This window comes from Homalodisca vitripennis, chromosome 2 (assembly GCF_021130785.1).
Source record: "Homalodisca vitripennis isolate AUS2020 chromosome 2, UT_GWSS_2.1, whole genome shotgun sequence".
NCBI lineage: Eukaryota > Metazoa > Arthropoda > Insecta > Hemiptera > Cicadellidae > Homalodisca > Homalodisca vitripennis.
The window spans coordinates 209,576,235-209,599,284 of record NC_060208.1 but is presented as its reverse complement, the minus strand read 5'-3'; the positions used below and the strand labels follow the sequence as shown (position 1 = coordinate 209,599,284).

The following is a 23,050-nucleotide window of genomic DNA, read 5'->3' as shown; positions in this document are numbered from 1 at the left end:
AACTGAATAATGCGCACTTATTTGAAGGTTTGTACAATGAAATATTGTTTACACCTCGTCAATTCACTCATTACGCATCAAGCTTCATAAAAAATAAGATTTATAAATAATATTACCTTTTTATGTAGGTACAATTTAAAAATTAATTGCTATCCTTATTGTTTGCAAGTGTTTCAAGGTTGACGCTTGCTTAGCTGATCTCAGTAATTGATTGGTAGGACTTATATTTATTCAATATAGAGTAAACTTCCATTGGTTCTGCATGGTCAGGACTTGAAGCATGCTGAATTATCAAATATGCCGGATTTTTGGATATATACCAGAGAAAAAATGTAGACATAATAAATAAACAAACATCACAGTAAGACACATTTTTATTATTCAAGTTTAATTTCAGGTAATCCTTGTTACATGTGGATCTATACAAAATGTTTCTTTTAACAGTCTGTTTGCAGCACGTAGTCTATTAATCACAATTGGGCGGAACACAATCAAAGGACGTTCATCCGAGTTCATCATAACCCCGTACTGTACTGCCACTGCCAGCCTCTCTAGACACTGCTTGCCTACCTCAGAAGGCAGTGGTGAGACGTCAATCGTTTAGAGTCATCCTTCTATCACAAATATGTGCTGAGAACATTAACTGTGAAATTAGATTTATGTGAATTTGGATTACTGTGGATTTGAATGTATTACTAGACCTATCGAACAGCTTTACTTTAAAATAATTTTTAAGTAAAGCAGTTAATTTTAAATTAATCTATAAATCTTCTCTAAACATTGACGGTGCAAATAAGACGAATTACGCTTAGTGGGCCTATACACTGAAGTGATAGAAACTTAGAAAATTTTACTAGAGACGTGATTACTATTCTTGACGACACATAGGTATTAAAAAAATGTAAATACTGAGAAAAATGTAAAATACTTCATGTTTGAGTATAACATAACTGTAAAGGCCTACTTTATAACATTTTATTTATATATCTTTGTTAACAATATACATAAGAGTTAATTTTTCCAAATGTATGTTAACCCTTACCGAGCCAATGACGTTACTAGACGTCATGCCTAAACTAGCGCTAAAAGCCAACGACGTCCACTGACGCAAAATCAATTTTTTATTTTAATATTATTTAAAAGCATTTCTGGGTAACAAACTTAGTAAAAACTGTTAAACAAGGTTTATCTAAACAAGAGACAACCGTTCGTGTCTATTTTGAAGGTCACGGCTCCTGTTCGATCGACAAAATAGCGGGCGGCCGGACGTTCATAGTCTCCCGCAGAGCCAACGACGTCTACTGACGCGCGCTCAGTCCGCCTGTAGTCTTCCGTGAGGTTAGATGTTTATTCGCCCTTCCATTTTCGATCCGCGTATTTATCTTTTCAATTTTGATGTTAATCAATATTTTTGATCAATGTGCAGTGTAGTTTATGTATTATTATCATGATGTAGGGCTTTATTGTCAAGTTTTTTTTTAGTTCATTGCTTTTATTTAATTTGTATATATATAAATTTTTACTATATTCTTTATATTTTCTCTAAATACAAATTACTATATGCTTATTTTTTGTAAAATATAAGAATAATTGTGTTCAACTATTGTTAATTTTATATATGAACACACAGATTGTCAAAATTATATTTTTTCAGTGAAATTATGATTTTACCATTTTTTAGCTGTAAATTAACAATAAAGAGTGAAAAAAAATTTTGTCATTTTTTTACCTCTTATGTTATAAGAATTATAAAAAAAAATTGGTTTTGGTATGTGGGAATTTTTTAATTTTTAAGGTGTATGGCTCTTAGGAGTAGTTTTGGTTATTTATTTGTGGCTCGCTAAGGGTTAATCTTCATATTAGAAAGATTCATTTAAAATAAATGTTAAATTATTTTTCATTTCTTCTTTAAATATTTTCATTTACAATGCAAATAATACAGAGTAAATTGAAAAATAATTCCGATCTGGGAAGGGAAACTTACAACAAATATGGCCGCCGAGCTGTCAAACTACGGCAAAACTAACGCGAGCTGTCTGCAACCTCGGTGTGGCCAGTGCTGCTGGCCTTTCGAGTGCAATTGTACCCGTGTTGAGCATTTGATGTAGACAACACGCAGACATCTACTGTGCAAATACAACATTTCCTCAAATCACCTGTTTTGGTGTAAACATGTTTACCTTAGCTGCACCTCGGCCTTGGTTGAGCCCTTGCTGGCCGACACCTCCTGGGAGATCTGCTCTAGTAGCTGTGCACTCGGTATGTCACTCCAACTGTCACTCGTACACTGCTCCGAGTCCTCTCCATAGAACCAACTCTCCTCCTCGCTCACCAGGCTGACTGCATCTACGGCCCACACATTAACTTTACTCTCACTCCTTAATTGTAAAAGACGCACTTACTTGTAAAAACACAAGGTTAGTAAAATTGTATTTGTAGAGTAACTGTTATACAATTTTAATGAAAAAAATACTAAACATATTCTTTTTTATGGTTTATTTTTTATGTGTATTATAAATTTCTTGCTGCTAGTTCGGTTTTTGTGCAATTTTAACCCTTTGCATGCTACTGATACCGTTACAAGACAAGTAAAAAAACTTTTTTTAGTTCAAAGCTAATTTTTATTATAGCTAAATTATAAGAGGTAAAAGTAAAAAAAAGTATAAAACAGGGCATTTTACTTAAAATTAACATATTTATTCATAAAGATCTATTAACAGAATTGTTTATTTTAAATAAATTTACATTTCATTGTAAAATGTAATTAAACTTTTCAGTGCTCTGTAGGAGACGCAGAACTGACGAGCAGGCGGTCGGATGTAGACAAAGGGTGCTCCCGTTCCCCTACCGCTGAGTAAAGGTCATTTATAAATACTCCCTTGTTAACCATGATAAGCACAGAGCGTGCACCAGGCATTTCGAAGTCCTTTTGTGAACTAAAAAACTCTCCAAGAGACATAATCTATAATATCGGATATAACTGTATTTGGCGTTTTGGTCGAAGTCTGCCATTCTGATATATCCGTCTAGCGTGGGAAGAGTTAATCTCTTAATTGCCATACCTGTGTTAACAGGACAATCCCACTTTGCATTCAACGGTAATGTTGGTGTTATCATGTGCCAAACAGCTGCTTTGCTACATGGTGCATGGCAGCTATAAGATGATATACTTTGGCCTCTAGTGGCGTTTATTTGAACTACTGCAAACCCACAGTAGTGCTGTTTAATCGCTACTGCACTCTGACGGTGGACTAAGGAACTATTACAAAATCACGTGGTGAAGTTTTATCTGGACGTTAGAAAGAGAACGTTGTTTTTTCTAGGTTTTATTCAATTGAGTTTATGAAGTTGCTAGCATAAAGCATACACAAAATATAAAATTTAATCAGAGTGTGTGTGGTGATGAACTCATAAAACTCAAAGATTTAAAAAAAGAACAAACTGAACGTCAAAACATATACCTGAGGTTCAAAGCAACCAGAAGAAGCACAAAGTATAAGACTGTACAGTACGAGCTCACTACACAATACATGTTACACACCAAGAGAAGCTGAGAGACTAGCAGGGAGGTAGCAGTACACAAACAGGACTGGCAATGGTCGGTGGAAGGGGGAGGAGAAGTTTTAAATAGAGATTCGTACCTGGTGCGAGATGTGGAGGCATGAGCGTGGGTCGCACGAGAGGGTCCTGACTCATGTAACCGCTGTCGCCCACACGGCTATTAGTGGCTGGCACCTCTAGACTCAGACCTCGCAGTCTGTCATCCAAAACTGGTGACGACATGACCGATGATACTGCAGACACGTGAAACAATAAGCACAGTCACAGTCACCAGTCATCTTTGTGACAACTATCGGATATACGAGTAGATTTAAATCTCAAGCTGGCAGTATCACTACCCTTTGGTAGCAGATAAATTTTAGTGTGGTTTAATGTACAAGAAATAAAAAACATAAGTTTATTACATTGACTATTATTATTATTTTCAGACAAAATATTTCATTATTAATAGGTGATAGGCATTAACAGGTTTGATTATCAGCTAATACTATTAATAAAGACTATTGATAATTAAATGTTTGCATATACTGAACGTTTTAAAAAATTAACAGAAACATTAGAGTGTCCCTTCTTTTTCAATTTAAAGCAATAAAATTTTAGGACCGCCAAAATATGTAAAACTAAATACTCAATTAAACTTTTTTGTACACATCTAGAAGATGTTTGAGCAGTACATTAGCACTTTTATTTCATTTTAAAATTCCTGATTCCCAGGTAAGGTGCACAGTATATCATTATAAACAACTTTCTCTGACACCCTTCAAAAAGAAAAAATATTTTCTCAGTTGAAAGCCTTATATCGATCAAGATGTAGGAGACATGATAGCGCAGATTCACAGATAACCCTAGGAGTAAGTACGTAAGTAAAGTGAAAACAATTTCATTGTGTGTTGATGATAATATATTTTAAACTAATCAAATAACAAAATAATATAGATTTTATAACATTTGTACATAACATTGTACTAAAAATTATAAAAATCACAAAAAATGAAGTTTTAAAACAATATTTTTTGTCAAGCTAATAATACAGAAACATACTAATATCTCGAATTGAAGCTAATGAAATGTATAACTACAGTACAAATTCAATGTTGAAATGTAGATTCTGCTTATATATTTATTTTTAAATGTATATTAGGATTACACAAAAACAAATAAAACAATTACGCCTTGTAATTTTGGTATTTCTGTCAAAAAGTAATTCATTACTCTGAAAATGGCAGGTGATTTCTTTAAAACCAACAACTTAATTTTATATTGATTTTCAATAAAATTAATAAAATTGTAACATATTTGAAAACTGTTGAAATATTTTTCACGCAAAATATTACAAAAAGTGGTAACCATTTATTTTACTTTTAAAAACATGACTGATTTTTTTTATAAAAACAGCATTAGTAACTTGTAGTAACAGCATTAGTAACTTTTCAAGATGTACATTTTATAGAATACTTCATGCTGAAAACACTATCACATTAGTATTTTATTTGTATACATGTGCAAAATAATACAATGCTGCTAAAATATAACAATACTACTAAATTTTTTTAATTGAAATTTCTGCTTCTGAAAAAATAAAATTGATAAACTTATCGTAAAACTCTATGCAACCTTAAATTTTGTTCTATATGATTAGAAATTATAACATAACTGGAATGAATATGTCAAAAATAAATTGTTTAATTTTATTTTTAACTATTTCAGTCTTAACAATGATGGTAATTACACAATAAAATTGTTAAAAACTCATATTTTCTGTATGAAATACATAACTTTTCCTATGTTCCATAATGTAATTATAATATTTATGAATTAAATAATGAAAATCACTATAGTAACCAAGACCAAGTAAGCGATTATCTGACCTGAGGTTGCGGAAGTTTTCCGGTGAGCAAATGCCCCAGCATTGGCTACAAGATGTGGGTACGGCCAAGAGAAGTCTGCGTGTAGGTGTTTGAGCGCAGATACAAAGTGGTCGACTCTAGCTGCGCGATCGCGCTCGCGTGCCAGCCACCCCACCAGTGGGAAGTCCAGATGTGCGCTGAGCTGCCCCAGCTGGGAGAGTCTGTGTTCGCAGAGCAGCCGGCGTGCGCTGCGCTGTACCATCACATCCATGAAGAATTCCTCTGCAGAGCCGCCCGCAGTTTCACTGCTGCCATGACAACACCCACAACATTGGTTATTACAATTCCTAATACAAAAATCCTCTGTAACAAAGTCCGAAGAAAGGTAATTTCTGCGGTCGACATTCAGTTCAAATTTCAATTTATGAAGGTATGTCAATGTTTATAAAGGTGAATCAGACCACCTGGGCCAAGATCGTAGCAGTATAACAAGTGAAGATAGACACTCCGTTTTAACTGTACCCCTGCTGCTATTTTTTGGCCAAGTTTAATTAAAATTTGTTTTACCGCCCAACAATTCTGAAAGGGGCTTTAGGAGACAGGAGGTTGTTTTTTGGAAAAATTTTTGGAAATATAAAGGTAGGGCATGTAGTAATTTATATTAAAATTCTCCAGATAAAGATTGTTTCCAAAATTTTTACAATTTTTATTGCTGTGTAAAATGTACAATGAGTTAAAAAATCTACAAAAACTAGGTTTTTAATTGTTATTTTATTGAAAAACATATGAAACTCCAAATGTTACCCAAAATTGTTGAGGACCTACCTTCCCAAAAAATAATTACTCTCGGATCATTAAGTATAGATTACCTGAATGTGAAAGTTACCCACTAACTAACTACGAGGGGTATCCAAAAAGTAAATTTCCCTGTTCTGTAAAAAGACGCGTACGTAACACAGCGTGCAGCTGTGGGTGGGGATATGTAGCGCGGTTCGGTTGGCAACAGGTGCGCCGGTCACTGGCCCATTGTCACGCTTCTCAGTCAGTTGCTGCCCAAACATCATGGAGACTCCACTGCGTTCTGCCGCCAGTTGCGAAGTCCGTAGTGTTATTCGTTTCTTGACCGCCAAAAACGAAACGAAACTGCCGTTGAAATTCATCGTCAGTTGTGTCAAGTGTATGGTGAACATGATGGTCCGTCGTTGGCGTGCAATGTTTTTGGAAGGAAGAGAAAATGTTCATGACGATGAGCGTAGTGGCCGACCGGCCAATTCTCGGCAACCTGACGTCATTAATGCTGTACGAGCAGTTATTGACAATGATAAGCGAGTGACTCTCGATGAAATTATGGATAAACTGCCGTCAAGTGTTGAAGTTAGCTGGTCATCTGTGCACAATATCATGACAGAAGATCTTCAGCTTGCAAAAGTGTGTGCAAGAAGGGTGCCTCACTTATTGAGCAATGCCCATAAACAACAACGAATGGCTGCTTGCCCAGTCTTTCTTGCGATTGTTTGACGATGAAGATGAAAACCTTTTCAGTAGAATAGTCACTGGTGATGAAACATGGATTCACCACTCAACTCCAGAGACCAAACGCCAGAGTATGGTGTGGCAAAAAAAAGGAGAGGCAGCTCCTCAAAAAGCCAAAGTTTTTGAGTCGGCAGGAAAGGTAATGGCTACAGTTTTTTGGGACTGCCGTGGAGTGTTATTGATTGACTATCTTCCTCGTGGCGAAACCATAAATGCAGAAAGGTATTGTGAAGTTCTCACCAGACTTCGGCGGGCAATACAGAATAAACGGGTCGGACTTTTGTCGCGCACGGTTCTGCTTATTCAAGATAACGCCCGACCACACGCTGCTTGTGCAACAATGGAACTTTTGAGGAAATTTAAGTGGGATGTTTTTGGTCATCCTCCATACTCACCAGATCTTGCGCCTAGCGATTTTCATCTGTTTCCGGAGCTGAAAAGACACCTTGGCGGTCGGCGATTTGCCAACAGCGATGACCTTCAAAATGAGGTGGATACTTGGCTTAAAAATTTGGCGGGTGAATTTTGTGATGCTGGAATAAAAAAACTACTTCCTAGATACCAAGAGTGCTTAGAAAGGGATGGTAACTATGTAGAAAAATAAGGTATGATGTAAAAAGTTGAATAAATGTGTTTCAGTTATTTTTTGAGTCTTTTTAACTTTTTCATAATTAATGGAAACTTACTTTTTGGATACCCCTCGTAGAATAGTTGCAGTAACAAGAGTTACATTACAATTTAGCTTGTTTATTTCCTTGTTTAGACATAAAAACACAAATAATATACAATAACTTCCAGTTTTTATGTCTATAACAATGAAAAAATGATGTGACAATGTATTTGACGTTTTTCAACCTAACTGCAAATGAAAATTCACAACTTGGAAATTTATGATCTGATTAAGACCAAATTTTATATAATATAAACTGGTAGGCCTCATGCTGTGCTTCCGGGGAGTGCAAAAGGCCCTTGAGGCTTAAGTGCATACAAATAGAGCACCCCTTGGAAGAAGAAGGTGCCATCATTTTAAACCCAAACAGAAAAATTACATACATATGATACAATACAATAAATGGCACAGTACCGGTTATCAGATTTGGAGGTGGGGACAGACTTCTTCCTGCGAAGACTAGCAACATCAGCAGCGTGAGACACCGGCTCCACCATCTGCAGCTTGGGGTTGACTGTGGTGCTGAAACTGCGGCCTCTGGATACCTGCAACAGTCAGTACCAGGCTCGTTGATAGTGAGAAAGAAACCAATTGTGGGAAAGTTTTTAAAAAACTAAGAAAGGATTAAGAAAACATTACCTGCACTACCTTATTAGCCCACTCCATGCCCTAGCCCAGATTGGCATGTTATCTTCATCTGGCCATAGACAGATACATTAGAATGGTAGACTTTGACCAAAACGCCAAATACAGTTATATCCTATATTACAGATTACGTCTCTTGGAGAGTTTTTTATTAGTTCACAAAAACCTTTGAAATTTCCGGTGCATGCTCCGTGCTTATCGCAGTTGCCAAGGAAGTATTTATTAACGACCTTCACTCTGTGGCAGGGGAAGGGGAGCGCCCTTCGTCTAACTCCAACCACCTGCTCGTCAGTTCTGCGTCTCCTACAGAGCCATAACCAAACATATCCGTGGTGTGTATTACTACTTTCTCAATTGTCACGAGTGCGCATGTCTACTACTATCTCGTTATTATTCTTCATTGTGTGGTAGTGTTGTGATTAGTTTGAAATATTTATCTTGTTTTATAGTAAAATAAATTTGAAATAAACAGTTTTGTAAATAGTTCTTTTTTTATTTTTATCAATAAATACGATCATTTTAAGTAAAATGCCCAGTTTTACACTTTTTTTGCTTTTACCTTTTATAATTTGGCTACAATAAAAATTAGCTTTGAACTTAAAGAAAGAACAAAAAATAATTTACTTGTCTTAGTGTTACAGGAAAGTTAATAGATTTATTAGTGGTGTGCAAAGGGTTAATCTGTTTTTGGTTGGCTGAAAATTGTTAAAACTTCAGTCATTTTCCTTTAAAGCAAAGTTAATGAAAACAATTTTTATCACAAAAGAAACTGTTGGGTAATCATGTACAAGGAAAAATGGTTGAAGAAAAAAACTGTTTTTAATTATTTGATTAAAAGCTTTGTACTTACAGAAACAAAAAGGTTTTACTTGGCAGTATAGGAAAGTTAACAGATTTATTAGTGGCGTGTGAAGGGTTAATTTGAAGTATCAAACTGACCTGCATAGTTCCCAAGACAAGGGAGAGGTCCTCTTCGTTAGGATTCACCGGGGGTGTTTGGGGCACGCCGTACTTAGTCGGATGGATGAAAGAAGTCCTTGGTGACTCAACATCGTTAGGATCTGTCACACGTTTTACTTGGTTTAGTTAGTTTGTAATTTACACAAAATAACTCTTAGAATAATAACCTCTAATTCAACAGGCTGTATAAAAACAACAAAACTTATCACAACAGATATTATTTTGAAAATTAATAAATACATGAAATAAACATTTCATGTGGATTAAGGCAAATATCATAACATATTGCTCAGTTTGGCAAAGCAAGTAAATTTAAGTAATTGACTATACACAAATTCAATAAATTAAATTGTTTTATTGTATAATTCGCTTTTTTGTTGTACTGTGTATAATTCTCAAATCTGCTATGCACATTTCTCTCATCAGGCAAAGATAACTGAATCATGGTTTATCTTTAATAATTTACATAAATTTCACTTTCTCCTTGTTTGTTGTTTTCCAATGCTGTTAAAAACATTACTTAGTAAAAATAAAAATAAGGCACAGGGTATTGAAGAAATATTGTCACTAACTGGAAATTGGCATACTAAAAGGATTACATTGTGATTTTTTGAGTGATGCTTTAAAAAAATAAAAACAGATAAAAATGATAATAAATGTTGAACAATAATGTGTGTGTGTGTGTGTGTGTGTGTGTGTGTGTGTGTGTGTGTGTGTGTGTGTGTGTGCGTGTGCGTGCACGTGCGCCTGTGCGTGTACATTTATAAAAGAAAAAGGCAATTTTTAAACAGATTAAAAAACTCATTTATTCACAAATAAATATTTGATAGACTAGAGTTAGCAAAAGAGATGTATAAACTAAGGAAATTAAAAAACAATGAACAGGCTACATACATCACATAAAATATTTATAAAAATACATACATCTATCTATCTACTCTGAATTTGGCCTTGAGTGAAAATTAGTTAAAGATTGTTTTAAATTTACTGTAATCAGTAGCTAGATAGTCACCAACTTTGTAGAATGTTTGAGATTATTTTTTTTTTTTTTAATTTGTTTATACTTTGTTAATAACCAGCTAATGTGTTACTTAACTACAATTGTCGTAGCAGATATTTTTACCAAAAATCATGTGTTTAAATAAAACAATAACATCATGGAAACTGAAAAACTTATCTATATTCATCAATTACGTTTGCTTAATAGATATTTAATAAAAAAAATACTGTTATTTAAATAGTCCAGAAACAAATATTTATATTGAATATCACAACAATTATTATATTTTGTTGCATTATTGCAATATGGGAAAAAAGTACAAAAACTAAATACAACCCAGTCCTCTAAAAAACTTTCAATGAATTATTAATACACTTGTGATAACAATCATGATGTTGTCAGTTTCTTTATCAGTATCATCATAAACTTTTCTTGTTTAGCTGCTAGGCGCACTTTGTTACATATAATAAATTTCTTTTGAAAGTGCCAGTCCATGTTAAGAATTACATGATGTCTATGTATACACAAGCTATACCTGTAGCTTTAACACATTGTCCATCAACTAAATTTACCATATAATCTAAAACAAAAATTAATCGCTTTCAAAATCGAAACAGCAGACTCACTTACCGATGGCCTTGAGGAACCGAACCAGATCCTTGGAGAGTTCCCATTTACCGTTCTCCAGAGTGGAGTCCAGCAACATGGTCGCATATTGTCGGCTCACAGATGATGACTCCATATTCTGGAACGTTTTCATCATTTCTAACGGAACTCTTGTAAAAGATTAATAATGTGAAAATACACCAAAAATGTTTTCCTTCACACTCTGGTTGTTTTTTACTTTTTAATAACTGTCAAGGATTTTAGGAAGGTTTTTTCAAGATTTTTTTGGGCTGTGGAGAGCCACCATCTTCAGTTAACAAATATTAAAATGAAACTGCCAATAATACATATCCATATTAGAGGCAAGTTTAAGGGAGATAGAGATGTATTATGACTAGCTGAAACATCAATAACCAATTGAAGTGACAAGAAGACATATTGATTGTTCACCCAATACAGCTCTGCCTCCATCCACTCATCTTTAAAAGCTGATGTTTATTACTGGCTCCAGCAGTTTTGGTTTAATATCTGTTGACTGAAGATGGGTCTCATTAGTGAGGCTGAAATATTTCAAGAATTTAATTGTGTCAACAATGTTTTGACACAGTGTAAACCGGAAAACTCCAGTAAAGATCTCTGTACAACTTTGCAGTTGTTCTCTCAAGTACGAGGGTCGTCCAGAAAGTAAAGAACGATTGCGCATCACGGGCGGCGCAGTTCACCCACCACCGCGGTAGATAGCTTGTTCGTTAGCCACACCTTCTGCCTCAGTGTGAGCTGAGTAGCGGTATCGTGAGGTCACGTTTGCGTCTCCTGTGATAGTTTAAAATGGCGGCGTTAATTGAAAATCCCGCCAAGTGTGAACTGCGTAGTGTGATACGGTTTCTGAATGCACAGAATGTTCGACCTATTGAAATTTATAGGCAAATTAAGGCAGTTTACGGTGACAAAGCTCCAGTCAATGGAATGGCATCACTCGAATTCACCAACAAAAAACAGGAAAGAAAAACCAAATTTGAACACCAGGAAATTGATGGCAACAGTTTTTTGGGACCGAAAAGGCCTAATCCATGTGGAGTTCATGCCGAGAGGCGAAACAATCAACTCAGAGGCCTACATCGAGACCTTGCATCGGCTTCGCCGCGCTATTCAGAACAAACGACGCGGAATGCTGTCGTCGAAAGTGGTGCTGATCCACGACAATGCTCGGCCTCATTGCAGTGCACGAACCAAAGCAGAACTCAATTCTTTCAAATGGCAAATCTTCGGACACCCTCCGTATAGTCCAGATCTGGCTCCGAGTGACTATCACTTGTTTCCAAAGTTGAAAGTGTTTTTAGGCGGAAAAAACTTTTTGGGTGACGAAGACCTCAAAGAAGGAGTAAAAACGTGGCTTCATTCCTTGGCGGCAGAACAGTATAACGTCGGTATAGAAAAACTGGTGCCACGCTACAACAAGTGCCTTGACAGTTCCGGCGATTTTGTAGAAAAATAGAGTAAGTTTATAAGTATTTATAAATAAATTTTCATGCTCTTATCTTTTATTTTTATTGACTTATAACAAAACGTTCTTTACTTTCTGGACGACCCTCGTAGCATGCTCAAGTATTAAAATAACTTTAAAAAAATCAAGTTTAATGTTTTATAATCAGTGATAATTCTAATAGTTGTAATATTTTTTTTCACCATGGGCCCAATTGACTATGCAAAGTAGTCAATGCTGTTTTCATCACAATCGTAATTGTATACTCATATTTACAATTATTTCAAGCAGACACTATTTTCTAATGCTTCAAATTTACTATTGCATGTTGTTATACTATGAATCACATAATATTTTATTTATCAAAATTCATATACATAATTAAAAATCCTTTATCAGTATTAGTAACAATAACTGTATATATTTTTAATAATTTGTTGAATAATAAATAGTATTTCTGTTACAACTATCATGTTGGAAATTTTGCAAGAACTCACAATCCATAGTATGTATAATTATATAGATACATCAATAAAGTTTGACCAATTTTGATATAACTCATCCGTATGGAGGATTTAAATTTTTTTAAATTACATTTTGTCATTTTCATCAAAGTAACATAACACAACATTGCCAAAAATCAATTCATTAAATACAAAATGTGCTTTGTGTAACAATACATTCTTTCCCCTTGATTTGGCATAAGCTATGGCAATGATTCTGAGATAGGATTATTCTGGCAATTCTTGAGTTATCCATTCCAGCATGAAATTATATAGTACCATTAACGCAATACAGTTAAAAACCGCATTAAATCTGGTTTTAACAACAATTTATTTAAAAACAAATATTGACTAGATAACAAAATTTAAATAATTATGGAAAAGAAATGTCTATCTGTTTTTTTTTTAAAAATAAAGAATAAATTAACCACTTCCATTTTCTAACTTTCAAAGCAAATAAATTGACATAATCAATTCTGAACAGAGCAAAAATTATATATTGAAGCCCTGTAGAAAACTTTCATGTTTGCCTAAATGGTAGCTCTACACATCACAAATGAGACAGACCTGCAGTATGATGAGGTAGGAGGCGGCAGTCTCAAGCTGCTTGTCGAGCAGACATTCCTGGAAGAGATCCTTGGGTTTCCCAGCAGCAGAGAACAGGTAGGGCCAGAGTGCGATCTCGGTCTTGCGAGCACACTGCACAATGGTCTGCAGGTACACAGGGAACTCGTGGATGAACTCCACAACACTCGGCAGCTGAGCGTCCGGGATCGGCTCCTTGCTGGTAGCTTCTTCCTCCAGTACCTGCAACATCGGACGATATCACTGGTGCCACTTAGTACTGCCTCGATAATACCTGGTGTAACCAGTCTACTTCCTGCTTCTTTCACTTTGAATGTCCATGCAACCGTAACAATCTTTTAGTTCAGCTTAAGGCTGTTCGTAACACTCTTACATAACCCAGGAGGGTTCACTTCTGGCTGGTTTATACCTTCCAGTTGAACCTACCACTGGGCACAGTAAAAACCGATGTGTCACTTAAATCTGGGCAACCTTATGGATGTCCAGGAGCGGCACATCACTAACCGCAAATGTCGAGGTTCTGGGGTGCAAGGGCAATTCGATAGGTCTAGTCTACTGCGGGAGATGACTGTTGGAGTTGGTGGGGTTTATTCCCTAACCTCAGAGGTTCTTGCTAGCCTCAACAAGGGTGTGCCACTCCCTGCCTGCTTTGACTGGAGAGGCTGGTTCAGAGCTGGCCTCCCCTTCTTCCGAGAGGACATGACCTAAGATTAGTGCCCTAGATTCTTCCTCATGGATCTCGATCGGAGGTGGCTCCTACCCCCTAACCTTACCCATCCTGAATAACCTGTCACTCCGGAAGCAGCGTTAAGGTTCTTATAGGACTAAGTGCAATTTCTAAGCTTCTTGACCTCAAAGGAAAAAAATTTACCTCATGCAGCAGCAATTCAAGAGAGTGAGAGAAGTACGGCAAAGCCACACAACCCCGTGCAATCTCCCACGCGTGAAACCCCAAGTTGCGACGGATCAGCTGTCTCAGGATCTGATGCAGGTACACTTGACTCTGTAACAGATACAACGATAGTCAATGTTACAGATTCATTGTAAACGTTGAATATTCTAGACCCATATATGTTTAGTAAAAATTATAAATTTGTGAATACCTTACATTTAAATAGAATACAAATAGTGACACATTAGTAGATTTTAAATACTAATTTTTGGTATTGGAGAGTTACCAAACAATATTTGGGCACAAAATTAATAAAAAATACAAAATCAAACAAATAAGGGAAATTTCTGTAGCAATCTATATTTAAAGACCCAACAGGGTCTTCTTAAAATCATATCGTTGTCTGTCCATCTGCGTGATAACACTTGATAAAAAAGTTCTAGAGACTTGAAACTCGGTACATAAGTTTCTCTTGATAAAAATATGAACTGTATTGATTTTGGTGTCTAAAGGTCAAAGGGTAGCCCATGTGTATGTCTGTAACTTCCATTGAGAGCCGTTCCCGGTATGTGGTGACACTGAAAGAATATTTTGGGGCTTAAGCGGTTACCCGGGGCAGACTGTGTGGAAATTAAAGTTTGAAAAGAACTAATTTACTTCAAATTTATTTTTTATTTAATGTTATAATTTAGTAGGAACAATTAGTATAATAAGAAGATTAGTTTTATGTGTAAATTTCAAATATAATCTTTTTTAATGTGTTTTTTGAGGTTTTACAGAAGTTAAGTAGTTAATTTCATTTATTTGATAATTTTTCATTTGCATGTTAAAATATTTTATTGATTTCTACATATTATTTAATGTAATTATTTGTTTGGTTTTTAATTTACAAGGTAATATTTAATTTATTAATTTCTAGTTGTCGCGAGTTCAATGAAAGCATAGGATCCTGTGGCTCTAACTTTGCCTGTTAAGTAAAGAATATTTCATTTAATGTTAATTTGTCCTTCTAATGATAACTCTTGAAACAAATGTCCAAGATATTTGAAACTTAGTTTCTCATAGTCCGAGGAAGAATCGTTTTGATTTTGGGATTAAAAGGAAAAAGGTTTTTTCAGGTAAAAAGGTAAAGGAAGTCTGTCAATTTGTGTTCTGTCGGATCCTTTGATACACCATTGTATCTGTCTATTACAGATATAAGTCTTACATTAAGTAATAAGTTTTTTAATTCCAAGACAAGATTATTTTATTTAAAGTGATTTAATCAAATTTTCCAAGAACTAGCTACATTGCCATTACTGGTAAAGAAGATCTGTTCTTTGTAAAAAAAATATATATATGCAAAGGTTTCTAAAAATACTCACTGTTCTTTCGAGAGTGCAGAACGGCAATGAGAACGGAGAACTTGAGTCTGTAGTGTAGAGCATAGTATCGTTCTCAGCACCCAACAGAATTGCTTCTTCAAAAAGAATTGCTGAAAAATTAAATGTTATCAGAACAACAGATTGAAACTAATTTATTGAGATTAATTAAAAATACAAAAATATAATACAGACTTAACTAGTTGAAAAAAGATACTAAATTTATTTTGTAAAGAAAAACTAATTAAGTAATTAAAACATTCAAGATGACTTTATGAGGTATAACACAAACTATCAGAGATGTGTAGCATTTCGGAGATCTAATCATTTTCCGTCTGGATCTAAAGCAGCCAGTGAGCCAATGGTTGCATCCCCTGAGACGTTTGACATTGAGTAAAGTAAAGATGTCTTATTTTACCAGGCTAAGAAACCCTCTCTAACACTTAACCTGGGGACCAACGGCTTGAAGGTGACTTCCGAACCACCACCACCACTGTCCAGGCAGGCGGGCTGCTTGCAAGGACAAGATCGCTCAGCGGTCACCCATCCAAGCAGCAGCCATGCTCGACATTGCTTGATCCGGTAATCTTGCGACAACTGTTGTACCCGCTACACTGCGCCATTGGCAAACGTTCGGCATAGTTCATTGAGTGTAGTTGAGAAATAGAACAAATTCAAATCCTCGGTCTACAGTAGAAAATTAACTACTGTACAGACCCTACAGTTTATTTTGTTTATTAAGTCCACCACACAGACCTACAGTCTTCGGGAGAATGGCAGAGTAATCAAAAGGGGGAATAAGACTCTTCTTTAGAAAAAATACTTGGTCTTGTTAAGTTTGAATAATTCCATTTTCAAAGTACGGAATTTAGTTAAGCACTGTTCTTGTCTAGAAAATCAATTACATTTTTTTTATTAACTGAGATCATACATTACTGTTTTAAGAAATTACATCAGATTCAAGACACAAGTAATTTTCTGGACTCTAACTGCTAGTCAGTCACCTAGAGGGTATATCCTGAGGTGGAAGGGCAACATGATCCGCTTGCTCATGAAGGTGTGGGACTTGTCACCGTCCTTGGGGAAAAGCGGGAGCCAGACCCTCATCCCGTGGGCTCCACAGAACAGCCAGAGGGCCTCGGTGAGGTGCGGCTTGAGTCGGTAGAACTTGCTAGGAACCCAAACGTTCTCCACGCAAGACGCCAACACCGTCGGCGCCGCTAACACCTGCCACACATGGACAGAGTCCATTAGAAACAACAATAACAAACATTCGTCTCAGTGACATCCACAAGATTCTGCACTTTAAAATGTTGTACATGAAGTTTTAACTAGATTAAGGACTCTTTTAATTTTCTCTGGTTTCTTGTGTTGGCTTAAACCTGATATTAAACAATCACAAATTCGGCCTGTAAAACCAATAGAGGTTTCAAACCATAACAGAATTTCTATGACCTTGTCATCGACTGGTATTTACTCCAGAATTCTTAATCCATCCGATACATAGCTGTCATCTGACTAGACCTCAAACCTTCTCCTCCATTCCACATTAATCCTTTACCAACTTGTTTGTTGGCGTCATCAAAGATTCAATTTCTATCAGAAAGTCTGTTATGGAAGTTTACGCAATAAGGAAGTTAACCCTTTCCACGCCGTAGACAGATATATCAGAATGGCAGACTTTGACCAAAACGCCAAATACAGTTATATCCGATATTATAAAAATTGTCTCTTGGAGAGTTTTTTAGTTCATAAAAAGCCTTAGAAAAGTCTGGTACACTCTCCGTGCTTATTGCATTGTCAAGGAAGTATATTTTATAAACGGCCTTCACTCTGCGACAAGGGGAGGGAAGCGCCCTTTGTCTAACTCCGATTACCTGCTTGTCAGTTCTGTGTCTCCTACAGAGCCATAACCAAACATATCCGTGGTGTGTATTACTGCTTTCTCGGTTGTCACGAGTGCATGTCTACTATGTATCTCGTTATTATTCATCATCGTGTATTAGTGCCGTGATTAGTTTGAAATATTTACCTTGTTTTATAGTAAAATGTAATTAATCTTTTAAGTTTAGTACATTTTACAATGAAATTAAAATTTGTTTTAAATATACAGTTTTGTAAATAGTTCTTTTTTGATCAATAAGTATGTTAACTTTATGTAAAATGCCTTGTTTTATACTTTTTTGCTTTTACCTTTTATAATAAACTCATGATTTAGTTATATTAAAAATTAGCTTTGAACTTAAAGAAAGAACATTTTTTACTTGTCTTGTCATTATAGGAAAGTTAATGGGTTTATTAGTGGCATGCGAAGGGTTAAACTATCATATGAGAGACCATTTAGTACCTATCTCAGGGCTTGTTACTGGGTAATTAATGGAACACTGGCATCACAAACAGTTTTTACATTTTGGTGAAGGTTTTTTTTTATCAATTTATAACAGAACGTAAAAATTACATAAGAATGTATGTCTGATTACTTAAACTCCACATGTGTTAAGACTTGATTTCTCCAAGTGCTGGATACTTTGGCTTTGGATATTGAATCTTTAAGAATTCTACTGGTCAGATAGACGTCCATAGGCCAATGGCATTAGTGGTAGCCATTCAATCAGGATTTAAAACACAGTACTAAGGAACATTTGTCACAATAATCACGAGTTAGATTTAAAAATCTAAAAATTAAGGTATTTTAAGTGTCATATGCATCCTAACTACAGTCTGCAAAGTGTTAAAAGTGAAGTGATACAGATATATTAGAACAAACAAGACGATAAGGATGCATATATGAGTACGTATCATGAGAATTTTCATAGGATAGGAAGAGCAAGCTTACCTTTAACAGATATTTTGTTAAAAGTTTGTTTTTGACGTTGGGAGGATTGTGAAGGGAACATGATTTTTTTCCAGACATCTGCCATCATTTAGTGATACAAGAAATCAGTCACACTAAATCTCTTTCTTAGGTGGATAACCTCTTCCTCTTTGAAACAGTAAAATCATTCCTGAGTCAGTAAATATTAGTAAGGGATAAATTTGTGTTTATGTAAATCCTTTACATGTCAGGATTATCAGAAACAATTAAAAATGTAAATCCGCAAAAGGGAGCCTCACAAAATAAACCAACAAACACCATAGCAGACTAGCATACACAGTCCATACCATACCGCTTGAGGTTTCTGCATGAATCAAGCTAGAATGACATACAGGGTAACAAATCTGGCAAAATAAAATAATTTGGGAGTGAAAACTTACGTTACTTACTTACTGCCGTGGCTCTTGGTACCCAAGGTGGTACTTTGCCTCGCCAACACACTGCCTCCAGATCTCTCTATCCATTGCCTCTTCTTCCCAGTTTTCTTATGTCTCTTCTGATCTGGTCTCGCCATCTCAACTTGGGCCTTCCTGGTGGTCTTCTGCCCTCCGGATTGTTTACAAGGACGTTCTTGACTAAGGAGTTGTCCTCCTTCCTTAGTAAATGGCCAGCCCATCTTATTCTCCTACTTCTCACCTCGGCCACTATGTCTGGGTCCATATACAGTTGCCTCAACTCTACATTATGTTTTATTCCTCCACTCTCCATCTTCAAGGGTTGGCCCATAGATTTTTCTCAATAATTTGTTCTCAAATACTATCAAACGTTTTTCTGTTTTTTTTACTTAACACCCAGTTTTCTGAGCCATATAACAGAACTGGTCTTATAATGGTTTTATATATACGGAGTTTGGTTTTGTGTGATAGTAGTCGAGAGCTTAATAGCTTGTGGCATGCTGATAAACTTCTGTGTGCTGCATTTATCCTTTATTGTATTTCCATGTCTTCTTTATTATTATTCGTCAGCATTACTCCCAAATAAGTGAAGTTGTTTACTTTTTCACATTTGTGCCCTTCTATTTCTATATTATTTTCATTGTTTATTTGGGTTGTTCTCCCACACTCCATTATTTTGGTTTTCTCTTCATTTATGCTTAAACCAACTTTTTGTGTATGGTTTAGGAGTTTTGCGACCAGCACTTTCAGCTCTTCTTTACTCTTCGCTATAATTGCTTAAACCAACATTTATTTTGGTCCCTATTGTAATTCCAGGTTCTGTGTCTTACTTCTTGTAATGCTTCCTCTAAAGCTAAATTAAATAGCAATGGGGACAATCCATCCCCCTGTCTTACGCCTGTGCTTACATCAAACTTTTCCGAGATTTCCCTATTTATCAACCTTATCGAAAACTTACGTTAGAAACATAAAATGAATATAGTATTGTATACATACATGAACTTAATGGATGTGACAGTTTTAGCGAATAATGTTGCCCAACTAAGAGAATTCTATGCACAGAGAGGAAACACAGTGGGGGAATTCACCACCCTAGTTGAGGGGAACTGTACCTGATTATTGCCACTGTTCTGGTTCACCATGAGCAGTCGGCCGCTGATGTTGATGAGGAAACTGTCCTTGGCGCTGGGGTCTCTGCGGGTGGGCTCTGTGCGGAGCGCGGTCAGTGTGACGGACACCACGCACGCAGGGTGGACCAACAGAGCGTTCATGTCAATACTCTGGATACAGCGGATGCCCACATTCATGCCTTGTGCCAAAAAACTTAAATATTTCAAATTCATACCTTTTATGTAAAAAATCATAGAATGAATTAATTTAGGATGCAGATCAGAGGTTTCATTATGAAAGAACACATAAATATGAAAATTAAACTAATTAACAAATTACGGCAAACAGCTTGGTCTGTACCTATAAAAAGTAGTAGTGGAAAGCTGGTTAAAAGAGAATGTATTTTATTCTGTTGATAGTTTTTTAGCCTGTGATACTTTAGCTTCTCTGAGCTACTACGGTTGCTCTCCCATAGTTTACTATGTACATCCAAAAAAATAAAATAAAACACTAGCACCTACAGTTAAAATGTAAAATGTATTTCTTTTATTTGTAATAAATTATTATTATTTTGTGTAAGATCAGGGGAGAAGCTGACTGTGAACATAAGGAAAAAGATAATTAATGGAGGAAAAGATTTCTTTCTCACCACAACTTCTAATAGCTACCAAGTTAGCTTAGAACATTAAGTTGAAAAAAATTTTTTAATTCTGCCATTGCAGTTGTAAATAGCTTTTTATTCACAACACAAATTTTTTATAAATGATTTGCACTCATACCAATAACCGCTTGAAACAACAATTACAATGGCCATACAGACTGCAGCTAGAAATGGCAAAAAATGAGTCACTTCAAATAGTACAACCTTGTTTATCCGGATTAATTGGAAGAACCAAAAGTGATTAAGATAAAACAGTGACACAAAAAAACACAATAGATTATATGTAGATAGTAAGAATGTATTTGTTAGAAATGTAGCAACAGAAAAGAAGAGTTGATTTATTATTTCGTTTTCCAGAGATTGATTTATAACACGAGTAAAAATTTTGTTTACCGTTTTGTAAAATCTCAGTCAGATTGTTTTGTATACACTTTTCAGGGAAGTACGATCAGTCTGAAGCCAGCCATTTACGTCTTCCAAATTTACAATTATCATCATCTAGTAGGCCTGCTACAGTATTATTGATTTGTTATTATATTGCACGCTAGAACTTCAACAAAAACTGTAATTTTTCCAACAAAAATGTAACTCCTCTACTCTGTAAAACCAATCTTGATAATCCAGAAATCTGAATAAAAGAGGTTATACTGTTCTTCTACTCACAAGTTACAAAGGAAGACCACTACCTGAGTTTGAGTTGTCAACTTGAACCAATGTGAAGATGTTGATCTGGCCATCTGCGGAGAAAACTAACAGACGGTCACGCAGACAGTCTAGCAGCAGGATCTGCGCGGCCAGCTGCGCCACGGTCATGTAGTCGTTACTAAGTCTCACATCACGTGGATATATCCGAATCTGGTCTTGGTCATCAGGAATACTGCATACACAATACAACTTTTATTGGCTGAGCATTAGTGAAGAATATCACTCGAGGGGTTGGAAAATTAATATCTGTCTGTCTGTCTGTCTGTCTGTCTGTCTGTCTGTCTGTCTGTCCACACGATATCTCGAAAACAAACTGACCTGTACACTAGAAAGTTTGCATGAAGCTTCATTTCTATACACACAACACTGAGTTCAATGGTGGTGCATGTCACTCCATGGAATTTGGTTGAGCTTTAGCAAATATTTTTACATTGGTCTTACTGGGGTAACCACGATGACTACGAGAAAATAATAGAATAAACAGAGTAGTACAATCATGTGACATTTTAACATGTGACATTTTTAACCATAGAGTAAAAATAAAAATATAATATAAAGTTGAAAGTCAATGTTAAAAGTTGCTTCAAAGATTTTATTTTAGCGCACTCCTACACTATAGCTCACAGAACTTTTATTATTTGATCTGAATTATCATAAATGTGAATGTATCACGTGGCAAGATATCTCGAAAAAGATTTTATCTGTAGACTTTAAATTTTATATTAAACTTAATTTCTACATAGACAAGAATGAGTTCTAGGATAGTGCACATGCAACATGTTCCACCATGGATTTTGGCTCAATGTCTTTCATGCCTGACAGGAGACTGTCACTCAGAAGTTTGAAGAGGAGGATGTGAAAATTTCTTTAATGTATTTTTGACTGTCCGTCTATCTGCCCGCAGGATACATTGAGAATGAAATGATCTATAGGTTTGAAATTTTGTGAGCAATCTCAGTGGTCTTTTACTTGTAGTGTGGCGTACTCCTTCTTGTACAGCCATTAACACAAATCAAATGGTATAGTGAGTAAAGTACAGTCAGGGGATACAAGAATGTAAAGATATCAGAGAAGGCCACATAGAGCACCTCAAATGGTCACCCAACTGCGAATTTTAACTGTGTTTTTGTGAGTCATGTAACCAATAAGTGAACTGATCCAGAGCTAAACATTGTATTCGTTAAAAATATTTTTTTTTAAATTTTTTAGCATTTAAATACTTGACCTTACAAGGCAGTAAGCCCTGTACCTCCAAGAACTGAGGTAGCTGCTGTAGTACAAAAACATATTCTCTGGGCTGGATCAGAAAAATTCAGTTCATTTGAAAAATACTTACAGTTATTCATATAGATTCAAATTCATCACAGTTACTTCTTCTGTTCTATTAATTGAATTTTTTCATTGTTAATAAACTAATTTAATTGATGGTGTTCAAGTTTAAGTCGAATATATATCCCACGTTAGTGTTGCTAAATGTAAAAGTGCTACCCGCATCGAGTTACAACCTGAAAATCTAGACTATGTTGACGTAGATGACCCTGTTCAACGCGCTGTGGATGACATATCAGATGAGGAATCTGATGATGGATTGTCGGTAAATTATGCTGATGAGGACCCCGACATATACACTACAGCTCCACAATGGACAATAACAACTT

General features: G+C 35.6%; 1 protein-coding gene across 3 annotated transcripts in view; it reads right to left on the bottom strand.

Moving 5' to 3' along the window:
- Positions 1-23,050, bottom strand: part of LOC124355374 (guanine nucleotide exchange factor subunit Rich) — a 47,675-nt gene that overhangs the window by 6,879 nt on the left and 17,746 nt on the right. The window contains exons 11-23 of one of the 3 annotated variants that reach the window (XM_046806493.1): positions 21,374-21,564; positions 20,029-20,225; positions 16,651-16,873; positions 15,650-15,759; positions 14,265-14,396; positions 13,376-13,615; positions 10,847-10,961; positions 9,196-9,317; positions 8,026-8,156; positions 5,430-5,716; positions 3,642-3,794; positions 2,181-2,346; positions 283-630 (exon numbers count right to left, since the gene is read on the bottom strand). In XM_046806493.1, the coding sequence (XP_046662449.1) occupies positions 618-630; positions 2,181-2,346; positions 3,642-3,794; positions 5,430-5,716; positions 8,026-8,156; positions 9,196-9,317; positions 10,847-10,961; positions 13,376-13,615; positions 14,265-14,396; positions 15,650-15,759; positions 16,651-16,873; positions 20,029-20,225; positions 21,374-21,564 (2,080 nt within the window). In that variant the 3' untranslated portion in view covers positions 283-617. Of the gene's footprint in view, positions 1-282; positions 631-2,180; positions 2,347-3,641; positions 3,795-5,429; positions 5,717-8,025; positions 8,157-9,195; positions 9,318-10,846; positions 10,962-13,375; positions 13,616-14,264; positions 14,397-15,649; positions 15,760-16,650; positions 16,874-20,028; positions 20,226-21,373; positions 21,565-23,050 lie in introns of those variants that run through there. The other 2 variants (XM_046806491.1, XM_046806492.1) reach the window with 2 other exon arrangements.